The sequence below is a fragment of the Bemisia tabaci genome, chromosome 5 (assembly GCF_918797505.1).
Source record: "Bemisia tabaci chromosome 5, PGI_BMITA_v3".
In the NCBI taxonomy this organism is placed as follows: Eukaryota; Metazoa; Arthropoda; class Insecta; order Hemiptera; family Aleyrodidae; genus Bemisia; species Bemisia tabaci.
In genome coordinates, this window is record NC_092797.1 from 36,678,113 (window position 1) to 36,691,345 (window position 13,233).

Sequence of the window (13,233 nt, forward strand, 5' to 3'; positions counted from 1 at the left end):
GGCACGCTGCGGCGCGGCGGGCGGGCAGAGAGTGCGAAACGCGCATTGGCGCCTACAAACCTAACAGGGATACTTCACGCATTGCGCAATGCGTGAAGTATCCCTGTTAGGTTTGCAGGCGCCAGTGCGTCGCCGCGCTTCGTGTTAGGCTCCAATATTTAATCTCGCGGAGTCAGCGTTTTTCAACTCATGATTTTGAAATGTTTGCACACTCTGTATGAATTATTCTCATTTTAATTGATGAAAAAAAATATGTTTTAAAGGAAAATATAATGTGTGATTGTAAATATTAAGGTAGTTCCGTATCGAACTTAGTGATTTCCAAAGCACACGAATTTCTACACAATTTCTTATAGCCTTTTATAGCCAATGACGATAAAGTGTAAAGCCCGGCGATAGGAACTATGGCCCGACTGTATACTTTTTTATAGCTTTGTATAGCCTGGCTATATGATTTGCTCCGCTTTCTACAGCCAGCTACATGATTTTCAATAGCTTTCTTTAGTTGGCTATAAGAACTCCTATGGTATTTTGAAACGCAGCTCCTATCGCCAATTTTTACCAGGGATTACATACATTCATATTTGAAAACGCAGGGAACCACATCTACGGCGCGACGGACTTCGCTCTGGAGGTGTTGAACCTGCGTGAGGCCCATATGCACCTGAGCGAGGCGCTGTACCTGCTGAACAAACTGTTCAGCGCCCAGCTGTTTCTGACGCTGTGCCTCTGTTTCTGCTGCACCTTGCTCGACATCAACTACGAGATCTTCGGTTACTTCGACGGCCGAATCGGCAAGCTCAAGTTTGCTGTCGTCATCTGGGTCCTCGGATTCTCTCTTCGCTTCATCACCGTCGTCGCTGTCGCCAATCGCACTTGTCTCAAAGTAAGGGGTGCTTTTCAAAAAATTCGTAAATTTCAAAAACGAAATCTTAAGAAAATACTTTTGTTTCAGGAGACTCTTCGTAGACATTTTTTCAGGTAAAATTTAAGTCAAGGAAGTTTTAAAAAAAAACTCTTGAAATACTTAAACTCTGCTGTCATTGGCGGATCCAGCAAATTGGCAACAATGTTCTTCACCATTTAAACGAATGGAAATGTATCGATTCTTGGAGGGGCCAGGTGCTCCGACAAGAATCGATTATTTAACATAAGTTTAAATGGAGGGAATCTGGCGTTGCCAAATTGCTAAATCCACCTCTGTCTGCTGTTGTTTTTTAACACTAAAATGTCTTAAAAAAAAAATTTAAAAAAAATCATAAAAAGGTACGTAGTAATTTTTCAGGGGCTGCCCCTAAAATTACGTGACGCGATTTTTCTGATTTTTTGACACCCGCTCTCCCCTTGTAACGGTGATTCAAACACCCTTAAAATAATTACGTAATATTTGCCTCAATAACTCCTCATCCCCCCCTTTTTTCAAAATAAAAAAAAAAACTCGAGCTTTACGTTTGTATGGCCCCAATAAGTCCATGATTTGGCGAAGCAGCTGCTTATAAATTAAATGCAATTATGATTTGGAAAATGAATATGTTAAGCACTAAATTAAGAAGTGTGTGCTTCAGGAAAGAATAGTTGAAAAGGAATGTTGTGAAAAATGTAAGTGAAAAAATGAGCACTGACGACAATTAATGGTGATCCAAAAATATACACAAAAACGTATAAAACCCGTCGCGTGTCTACCGCGGTTATCTGTGACCATAACGCCATGTCAGTTCGCCCTCTTTTGTAGTGTACGCAACATGGGCTCACATGTGGTCGGATATTAGTATCATAGTAGAATGGCACCTTAGTCGGAGTGTACACAAAATATAGCTTTTTACCGGTCAATATCGAAGACGTGTCTTTAACGTCATGTCAGTTCGCCTTCAATTTTTAGAGTAGGCAACATGGGCTCCTACGTGGTCGAATAGTGGTATCGTGAAGTGGTACGCGTGCTTAAAACATCACGGTCGCGAGAAAGTGACTTAAAGCTTCAGTAGCTCGTTCTGTAATGATTCTAATGGAGATGTTGCATGTGTGAGGGATTTGCGGTTTGACTGTTGATTCTTATGTAAAAGTTCGCGAGAAACACGATGGTGCCACTGGTTTTCTCTGAAATCAACTCCCAAGCTCAAAAAAAGCTCTCGAGTTGGGGCCAAAATGGAGGGGATATTCCACGCTTTCCTGAGAGTCCGCACCTCTACATCAAGACAAACTCTCCATGCAAAGATAGGGAGCAAATACTCGCGATAAATTGCGATTTAATTGGAGAATGTATCGCGATTTTATCGACGTCGCGATTTATTGCAATATTATCGGGAGAAAAATCGCGATAAATTGCAACAAAATCGCGATATTATCGAACGCGATTTTATAGAGATAAAATTGCAATAAATTGCAATTTTTCATTAACGCATGAATGACGCATATGAAAGATGTTTCTATTCCGCCGCCGCCGTTTTTACCGAGATCCGTTGGTAACTTAACCATCTCATTTTTTTTTATCAATTATTAGTATAATGTTACAAAGACAGACTGGTAAGCTTACCTGAAAACCGGTATTTTTACTGATTTTTTCAGGTAAGAATACCACTTTTATTGGTAATCAATCCCCGGTAACTTTACCATTTTATCTCGGTAATTCTACCACAGTCGATAAAAACTATTGGCGTTTTTCCCAAGGTCCATCGGTAACTTTGCCATCTCACTATTATTGGTAATTTTACAGAGACAGAATGATGAGATTACCAATAGAACCTTATTTTACCAACCGTATTTCAAGGTATGAAATAAAATACAGAGGAGGGAAAATTAAAAAAAAAAAAAAAAAAAAAAAAAAAAAAAAAAAAAAAAAAAAAATCCAATGAAAAATCGGTGTCAGTCAACGCAAAGACATAAGTTGTGAGGTTGCGAAGCGCCGATCCATGTATAAGAGGCTTCAATTCGCACACGCAAGTCATATAGCGGTCATAGCATAGTGACAATGTGCTGGCCTTCCACCGTAGCGATTGGGGTTCGAATCCCCGCGGAGGCTCCGGGGATTTTACGCTCGTCTTCGTCAAAGGACCTGACGGCTGAACCTAACGGCAATCGGCTGACAACTTTAACCCCTTTTTTTTGGCGATTTTATCAATCGCTAGGATCATCAACATCTGAGCGATCATCCTCGATCTTATCGCGATAAAATCGCAATTTTTTCGGGCCGATAAAATCGCAATAAAATCGCGAAAAGATCGAGGATAATCGCTCAAATGTTGATGATCCTAGCGATTTTATCGCCGATAAAATCGAGGATAATCGCGACTTTATACTGACAGGGCTGCCACTTTATTTGGGAACTCTAAGACTGAAAACACGGCATCTCTGCTAATGTATTTTCTCCCTATCTTTGGCATGGAGAGTTCGTCTTGATGTGAAGGTGGACTCTCAGGATAGCGTGGGATATCCCCTCCATTTTGGCCTCAACTTGAGAGCTATTTTGAGCTTGGGAGTTGATTTCAGAGAAAACCAGTGGCACCATCGTGTTTCTCGCGAACTTTTGCATAAGAATAAACAGTCAAATTGCAAATTCCTCACACAATCAACACCTCCATTCTGGACAGTAGGAACTGTAAGCTGACGTTTGTATGACCTCCATGAATTATATCGATTTGAAATTTTACTGCGGCAATATTTCTGTCGCATGAAGGAGTATCGTAGTGCGGGCACCGGTACCGGAAGTACAGTTTCATGAACCGGTTAGTACACCTGATGTGGAAGATTCCGCAGCAAAGCATGAGACCTATCCTTTTTCGCAAATTGATTAGAGGAGCACATGTAAGGATCGCGAAAATATTTTTCAACGCAGAATTCTCAAATCTGAAATATTTTTCACCTCTAAGTTCAAGCATGCCTGTTTTTCAAATATATTTTTTCCTCCTCCAGGCGAAGTATGCGGGAACACTTGTTACTTCAATGGCAAATAGATTCCTCGATGATGATACAAAAGAGGAGGTGAGTAAGGGATTAAACTATTATCAACTTCATGTTTCCTCATACGAAAAGCTACAAAAAGAAATACTTACTTACAGTTACAAGGTGGAAAAATGGTGCTGGGTCCACACCATTTCGCGGGGAAAACAAAGCCAAGAAGTTCCAAAAATGATCTTCACTTCTACGCTTCTTAGTGGTTTTTTTTTTTCACTTACAGTTACACCAAAAATAATTGAAAAACTTTTTTTTTATATTAATCGTCTTTGATTCATGCATTCTTCTCATTATTCCTCATTAAGTTTGAGTTTTTAACGCGTTTTTAACATTCTTACGGCGCTATGATACAACTATTTTAACTCTCCGGAATGCGTGGGGTATCACGACACATTTGAAGGTGTTTTCAAAACAGCCAAGTTCCGAGACCCGGATTATTGTTTTGCATAGTTCGTATTATTTTGTTACATTCCGTACCACTTGTTTATTTTTAATCCTCGTATAAAAACCACCCATTTGCTAAGTACAAATTCTAGCTGGAGCGCGATTCAGCTTTGCATTCACGACTACAAAAATGTAAAAAGAAATCGACAAGGCCAGCGTGCATGAAGGCTATTTCAATTATAATCTTCTGCCACATTCTTACGGCGCAATGATACAACTATTTGAACTCTCCGGAATGCGTGAGGTATCTCGTCGCATTTGAAGGCGTTTTCAAAACAGCCAAGTTCCGAGACCCAGATTATCGTTTTGCATAGTTCGTATTATTTTGTTACATTCCGTACCACTTGTTTATATTTATTCCTCGTATAAAAACCACCCATTTGCTACATACAATTCTAGCTGAAGCGCACTTACGCTATGCATTCATGACTGCAAAAATGTGAACGGAAATCGAAAAGATCAGCGTGCATGAAGGCTATTTCAATTATAATCTTCTGTCACATTCTTACGGCGCAATGATACAACTATTTGAACTCTCTGGAATGCGTGAGGTATCACGTCGCATTTGAAGGCGTTTTCAAAACAGCCAAGTTCCGAGACTCGGATTATCGTTTTGCATAGTTCATATTATTTTGTTATATTCCGTACCACGCGATTTTATCGGCCCGAAAAAATTGCGATTTTATCGCGATAAGATCGAGGATGATCGCTCAGATGTTGATGATCCTAGCGATTGATAAAATCGCCAAAAAAAAGGGGTTAAAGTTGTCAGCCGATTGCCGTTAGGTTCAGCCGTCAGGTCCTTTGACGAAGACGAGCGTAAAATCCCCGGAGCCTCCGCGGGGATTCGAACCCCAATCGCTACGGTGGAAGGCCAGCACATTGTCACTATGCTATGACCGCTATATGACTTGCGTGTGCGAATTGAAGCCTCTTATACATGGATCGGCGCTTCGCAACCTCACAACTTATGTCTTTGCGTTGACTGACACCGATTTTTCATTGGATTTTTTTTTTTTTTTTTTTTTTTTTTTTTTTTTTTTTTTTTTTTTAATTTTCCCTCCTCTGTATTTTATTTCATACCTTGAAATACGGTTGGTAAAATAAGGTTCTATTGGTAATCTCATCATTCTGTCTCTGTAAAATTACCAATTTGTTTAATCTTAATCCTCGTATAAAAACCACTCATTTGCTAGGTACAAATTCTAGCTGGAGCGCGATTCAGCTATGCATTCACGACTACAAAAATGTGAACGGAAATCTAAAAGGCCAGCGTGCATGAAGGCTATTTCAATTGTAATCTTCCGTCACATTCTTACGGCGCAATGATACAACTATTTGAACTCTCCGGGATGCGTGAGGTATCACGCCGCATTTGAAGGCGTTTTCAAAAACAGCCAAGTTCCGATACCCGGATAATCATTTAGCATAGTTCATATTATTTTGTTTTCATTTCTAACTACTTGTTTATTCTTAATCCTCGTATAAAAACCAACTATTTGCCAAAGACAATTCTAGCTGAAGCGCACTGAAGCTATGCATTCATGGCTGCATTACGAGGATTAAGAATAAACAAGTGGTTAGAAATGAAAACAAAATAATATGGACTATGCAAAACGATAATCCGGGTATCGGAACTTGGCTGTTTTTGAAAACGCCTTCAAATGCAGCGTGATACCTCACGCATTCCGGAGTGTTCAAATAGTTGTATCATTGCGCCGTGAGAATGTGACGGAAGATTATAATTGAAATAGCCTTCATGCACGCTGGCCTTGTCGATTTCCTTTGACACTTTTGCAGTGGTGAATGCATAGCTGAAGTGCGCTCCAGCTAGAATTGTAATTACAAATGGGTGGTTTTTACATATACGAGGATTAAGATTAAACAAGTGGTACGGAATGTAACAAAATAATACGAACTATGCAAAACGATAATCCGGGTCTCAGAACTTGGCTGTTTTGAAAACGCCTTCAAATGCGACGAGATACCTCACGCATTCCGGAGAGTTCAAATAGTTGTATCATCGCGCCGTAAGAATGTGACGGAAGATTAAAATGGAAATAACCTCCATGAACGCTGTGCTTGTCGATTTCCTTTGACATTTTTGCAGTCGTGAATGCACGGCTGAATCGCGCTCCAGCTCGAATAATTACTATACTCTCAGGAAATTAGAGATTTTGCAGCCTTTTCTCGTTTGTAATTTTTGTTTTCTAAATCCGATTTTTTTTTTATACCTACATTTAAAAACATTGCAAAATTTGTTGCACCCTAGATTTGCCGCCATGGGCAGCGGCCCATGTGGCCACCCCCTTAATCCGGCCCTGAACTTGAGTATAGATTACGAACCTTGATTTTTTTCATTTGTTACATTGTTTGTTACTTACGTGGTGTGAATTGTTTAATCTAAGTCAAGTTGTGTTTGGTCTTTTTCAGTTAATGCTTTTCTCAAAGCATGTTCTTAGTAATGAATTTGAATTCACAGCATGTGGGTTTTTTGCCCTTAATATGGGTCTCGTCACATCTGTGAGTATCACTTGATGAATACATAATTGATAGGGAAAATAATTACTTTTCAAAAAAAAAATTTAAAAAAGTAAAATAGAGGAAAATTATATTGCTCATTATACCTTTCCTCTTGACTTGCTCTGACACTAGGCTTGTTTTCAGTGGGCCTTGAATAGCTCATAGAGCGTGCGCCAGACAAGTTAGCGATTAAGGGCAGCAAAACAATTTGAAAAATACCCTTAGAGGTAGGTTTTGGGTTTTCAGTATCTGCGCAAAACAGCAGCCTGAAGTCGTTCTTGCTCTCAGTCAATCCTCCATAGCTATTGGACGGCAGTAACGTAGTTGCTTGCAAACAGAGAGTACACAACTGCCAACTTATCTGACTTGAATTTCGACAATTGATGCATCCTCTGGGTTAAAATGATGAGAAAAAATATTAAAATTTCTGTTCTAGCACTAAAGAGAAGAATTTGAAAATTATTCATTTAATGACGGTTTACAATGTCTGCTTTGGCTTGAGGATAGGCAGCAAATTTTGTCATCAAACTTGATAAGCGAGCTTTAAATTTGCTCTTGAATCTTGACCATTTTACAATTGATCTACTGTTTTATAATTTGAACTAAAAATAAAATGTAAAGAAAAAAAAAAGATAACGTACACGATTGAAAAGTGTTCTCAATGGATTTAAAAATAAAAAATCTCTTTGCATTAAACAGTTGCTTATGATGAGTCTTGATTGATACATTTTACTTTTATGAGGAAACCAAACAAGCTGTAAAAACTAAACTAATAGCTCTTCTTTATGTGATATGGTTTTTTTTTTTTCAGGCTATAGCAACGGGTACAACATATTTGGTGATTCTTCTACAATTTCAGCCATGAATGAGATATGCTTGAGGAGACTGGATTCAATTAAAATTCCAAACAATCCCAAAAGCCAATAGAATCAGTGAGAACAAAAACACACCAACTCGAAAAAAATGAAAATAATCAAACCACAAGCAAAACTGCACAGTAGTTGAAGAAGTTGGCACAAGAAGAAGATTTTTGGTGCCGAAAGACAAGTACTTAAAGACACTTTAAAGGTCCAACTTGGAACAGATGCGTTAACTTCAATGACCTTTATGAAAACTGACTCTCTTTGATGAAAATTGAGTATTTTTGAGTTACCGAGTTGGTGTCTTTTTGTTCTCACTGATTCAATTGGGAGGGAGTAACATAAATAGGGGGGGGGGGGGGGGCAACATATTTTTGTCTTAAAATTCCTCGAATTTTCCCTGACCCCTTATTGTGCTTTTTCTGAATATTCGACAAGACCAAAATTTTTTAGAATGATAATTCCCTAACTTTCCCTTCACCCTTGCACTGCATGCTGTTTGCTAGCAGTGGCAAGAGTAATGTGAAACAGGCAAAAATATCAATGAAATAGTTCAACCCTCTGGACAATGAATAGCACCAGCTGGATATTTTAATGCATGCATGTTCGTATTTGAATTCCTTGTCTTATTACTAATTTCCCTGATATTTCCTGACTTATCCTGGTCATTTCGAAATCTCTGAAATTCCTCGTTTTTGACCACGCAGGTTTTGACGCATTTTATAACCTGCAGGTAAACTTAGCTGAAAAACTGGTAAAATAAAAAACAACAAATTGAGTAACAAAATATTTTACTTGAAATTCAAAAAGGTCCTAAAACTATATAAATGAGGTGCGTGGCAAAAGAACTTAAATAAAAAGGTACTTTAGTAGTGACTCAACTGGCAGGATTTGACTCTTTCATTCCAGACTGGGAGAGATGTTTAATAATATCCACCCAATTCCAACCTCTAGGCTTCTCACCCTTGTTGTCCACCCGATCCCACATTTTGCGCTTCTGGGCTTTCGATAATTGTTCCTTGGGGACTACAACTTTCTTCACATTCTCAGGTTCGATACTCTGAAACAATCAAAATTAAAACATAAAATGGGCAAAAAGGAGATGGAAAGGAAACTTTACAAAGAAGTGAAAAAGTGAACCATTCCACCTGCGACAACAAAGAAAAATTCTGCAAAAAAGAATGTTTCTTGCCCCTTTTCGAATTACTTTGGCCATCCAGATACTAGGCAAAAATGTTCCTATAGAACTCTTCTTTCTATAAAATTGAGCAAATGACTGGATTTGGATATATTTGCACTGAACTTCCTGTACCCATGGTGATAGCTACCCTCAACCTAATCTACTGTTAACCATCTAAAATTCTAATCACAGGAAAATTAGAAGAAAGACAACCGTTCTCCTTAATTACTTCTTAATTTAGCTATTGAAAGTTATTTTTGAGGGAGAAAAATAAATTTTTACATGAGAAAATGATGCTTTTAAGTGCTTTAGTTTAAATTTCATGGAGAATTTTTCTTTCCTGAACTGCATGTTTAGTAAATGTAAGCTTCAGAGTAACCACTGATTAAATACTTTTTTTCAGCATTATTTGTGGCAACTTCTGAATATTTTTTCAAAAAAATTGCGACTGGAACCAAGACATTATTGATAAATTTCGATAGTGACCAAATGCTGAACCTGAGTCCACAATTTCACCTGGGGGAAAAAGCAAGCGCATGGACTCTTAGTATATGTTTATGTTTTAAGTACACCAAAAATTTGACATTACCAATTTTGAAACAGCCTCCTCAATTTTGACAGGTGGGGCTTCTTCCTGAATTGATATGAACTCATCAAACTTTTCTTTCAAACCTTCAAATAATGTGTAAGTCATGGGAGACTCTAGCCATTGTTCTGCCTCTTCATTTAAATATTTTATCACAGCACTTTTCACAGCCGTCGACCTAAAACAGAAAAACAATAACATTTGAGGAACACTGAATTGGTCTTGTAACAAACTGAAATAGAGGATCCAAATTGAAAAAAAGAATAATATTTAAATCACTCGGTGTATTTTCCGTCAAGAGGGCATAGTTTAAAAAAAGATCCAATCATGGACTACAGAGGCTACTCCTTGTTCCAATGTTTGTGAGATGATATTTAAATTCACTCTAATTCATCTCAGCTGAAAAAGCGTCAATTCATTTTCAAGCAGTGATATGATATATTTAGTGGTCCTTATTTTAAAGTAAGAACTGGAAACACTACACCCAAACAAACTGAGAGTAAGGCAAAATTGATGGGAGAAAAAAAATGTACCTACCTATTTGCAAATCTTTCAGCAAAATATCGTGTTAACTACATAACATATGCAACCAGTAATGCTTGAAGACCAATTTTTAGATTTTAAACAGCGCACATTTGTACTTTGCACAACACACTAAGTCTTCAGAAACTGCAATTGCACTATTCACAAATAAGACTCCTACGCGGCTCAACTTTTTTCTGCATTCTCTAACCAGCGTGATAACATCTTTTGTCTAGGTGTAGAGTTTCCAGTTCTCAAAAGTCTAAAATAAAGACCGCTTAGTGATCTACAGATCTTGGAGTTTAAAAAAAAATTGGCAGAATTTCTCAGCTTTGAATATAAATTTATTTAATAGAGTGATCGGTAGAAGAAATTATTATATTTCTTCCCTTGGAGCTTAATAGTTTCCCACTTATGCAAAAATAAACTAGGTATAATTGGCAGTAATGAGATGTTGCGATAGACTTTAACCCTCATGCAAAAAATCAATGCAATTTAGAGGTGGATGGAGATTGAAGCTTATTATAACTTGTTGTAACTTATTATAACTTATTATAACATTGATGGACTTGGACAAAAACCAACATCAAAATGTCAAATAATGTTGCTTTGGCCCTGATTATTAAATTGCTGATTTCAGAACCATATAATTGTTCCGGTATCCTGCTTTTCAGTTCAAACATGCATCTATTTTAGAGGAGAAAGTAGGGATACTTACAGCTGATTATTGTAGAAAGTATCCATGTTGAAAACAGGTTTTTCTGATGGGTAGTTTTCACCCCAAGAAACTTCCAATAGGAGTGATTTAGAACTGCCATCCTCACCGTACTGAAACAATGAAAGAGAATTATTAAACTGAAGAGAATGACTAATGTTTGCTTTTGTGTATAATGATTTTGGTAATCCAAGGATTATCCAGATAAGGGAAACAAGTCTTCAAATTAGAAATTTTATTAAAGCAGAAAAACTAACATCTCATTTCTTGAATGAAGTATACGAGGGTTTAATCAAGGATATTATGTAAAAAAACACCACATAATAAAATGTACAAATTACCAAATATATTCACTTACGTGTATATGAATCACAAAATGCAGTTGAAATTTGCTCAGCCTTTTCAAAAGTTTTGAACCCTTGACAAATGTTCTTGGTATTTTTTCCTAATCTCTTGTAGATTTGCTGGTAAAATTTAAGCACTAATCGCTATTTAATTATTGCAAAATCATGGCAGTAGGTACAGCAAAGCGATTGTTCTGTGCTTGATTGCTATGTTCAATTTGGCTCCTTGGTGAACTTGAGCCCTAAGTAATCACATCACTACAATCCTCTTGATGAAAAATATTAAGATCAAATTGCTCTGACTCGTTGTATAAGATAAAGGGATGAGGACTTATTCGTCTTTAGATTAAAAACAAAACCAGGTACCAACCTTATACTGATAGACGGTTGGTGTCACCTGCTTGAAAGCTGCATCGCCATCATAAATTGATAGAAGGACTTCTTTCTCCTCTTCTTGCAGTTCTGAGTTGCTCATTCTCTAAAACTGAAATAAAAAAAAAAAATATATAAAATTTAACGGATCTATTTTGTGTCCAAAAAAAAAAATTTTAAAAAAAAATGAGGTAAAAAAAAATAAAGTTACCTACCTATCTATGGAGTAAAATATTCTAAACTCATTCTCTTTGATCGCGACAAACTGTAGGAGCCTAAGTTCCGGACAAGCACTTATGGATTGTAAAATAAATGCTTACAGCCAGAAACGAAGATCTCTTCTCAGGAATTTACTTACTTCAGCTAAAGGAGAGTAATAAAAAAAATACTGAACAAACTTGACCCTTCCTAACTATCTTTGACTGCCTTCAATTTTTAATTTGATTATGGTCTCTGCATCACAGGCAGTTTCGTGACAATCTTTCATGAAAATTGAAAAGTCTTGATTGCACATTCAAGCAATTTTGTGACGTATGCTTATCAAAGGCATTGTGACAAGTGTTACTCTTGGAGTTTAATTTTGAAGGTTTTCAAAAAAATCCTATTCTCAAAAAGGGTGGAAAATTTCAGAGGAGCATACTCGGATTTTTAAGTATAAGCAGCTAGAAATGCTGAAAGTCAAACTTTACATATCGGAGAAATTAAATCATAGGTTGATTGGTGACACCAATCAAACGGCGCAACATTTTTCTGGATACATACTTACTTAGGATATAATAAACAGTATTCTGACCTCAAAAACTGTTAATATACACTTGAAAAATAACTTCAATTGAGTGGAATATCAAAGTAGGTAGAGACAACAAACAAAATTGAAAGGCTTGGATTCACATTTAGCTCGATTATTCTTGTCACAACTGATACCTGGCCAACAGATGGAGAAATTTCATGTACCTACACTTTTCGTAACAAGGAAGCTGTGGAGCAAACTGTTTCAATGTTCCATGGACAGTTGATAACTTAACTTAAACTACAATCTCTGCTAATACTGCTGATTTGCTGCTTGGACATAAAATGTTAAGCACACACTCGTGAGAAACAGGCCTTATGAAAGCGCCAGGAACACTCTGATATCCTTTGCAAGTGAACTGTGGAAGGGATATCTCTTCATTTGGAAAAATTTAGACTGATGAAAAGTACACCTACTTGAAATAAGAAGATAATACTGATTCAGGATCATGGAGCAGCGTATGAAGTTAGGACACTATTTGCAAGAGGGCATTTCGGACTCTATAAACTAGTTGAATGAGGCTTATCCTGGTAAACTACGGTTGAAATCATGGTGAATGTATTAAGGACAGAAGACAACCACAAAATCGGTGAAGATATTTTGATAAATTAATTACTTATTTATTAATGATTAATGAAGAATGGAAGAATACCATATCTACACCATAGACTACCATAAACACAAAACAATCACAAAACAACAAACTGACTTAACCTCAAAATCTGTCATAAACATAGTATAACAACTGTTGCAAATCAATTACTTGCGTACACAAGCGTACACTAAATTGACTGATACTTGTTTTTCTAATAATTATGATTTATTTGCTCATCGATACTGAGAGAGTAATGATAGTTTTCAAACATTAATTTTTTATTATTATTATTTAGCTGCCGAATGGAAAAAAGTAAATATTTATTAATTGATTAAATCTGATTAAATCTCATTG

General features: G+C 36.9%; 2 protein-coding genes across 3 annotated transcripts; one reads left to right on the forward strand and one right to left on the reverse strand.

Moving 5' to 3' along the window:
- The first annotated feature begins 527 nt into the window (after window positions 1-527).
- On the forward strand, window positions 528-8,400 carry LOC140224635 (putative gustatory receptor 28b). Its single transcript, XM_072300645.1, has 4 exons — window positions 528-886; window positions 3,907-3,975; window positions 6,826-6,915; window positions 7,727-8,400. Exons 1-4 carry the CDS (start codon window positions 659-661, stop codon window positions 7,778-7,780), a joined length of 441 nt encoding a protein of 146 aa, XP_072156746.1. The 5' UTR covers window positions 528-658; the 3' UTR covers window positions 7,781-8,400.
- A 149-nt stretch (window positions 8,401-8,549) lies between these two features.
- LOC109040874 (RWD domain-containing protein 4) lies at window positions 8,550-12,988 on the reverse strand. Of its 2 annotated transcripts, none has more exons than XM_019056973.2 (5): window positions 12,701-12,988; window positions 11,493-11,606; window positions 10,782-10,891; window positions 9,545-9,719; window positions 8,550-8,835 (listed from the first exon to the last, which is right to left on the reverse strand). In XM_019056973.2, the coding sequence occupies exons 2-5, from the start codon at window positions 11,595-11,597 to the stop codon at window positions 8,653-8,655; spliced, it is 573 nt and encodes a 190-aa protein (XP_018912518.1). In that variant the 5' UTR covers window positions 11,598-11,606; window positions 12,701-12,988; the 3' UTR covers window positions 8,550-8,652. The 2 variants fall into 2 exon arrangements, with proteins under 2 accessions (XP_018912518.1, XP_018912519.1); XM_019056974.2 differs by lacking the exon at window positions 12,701-12,988 and adding an exon at window positions 12,453-12,595.
- Between the last annotated feature and the right edge of the window lie 245 nt (window positions 12,989-13,233).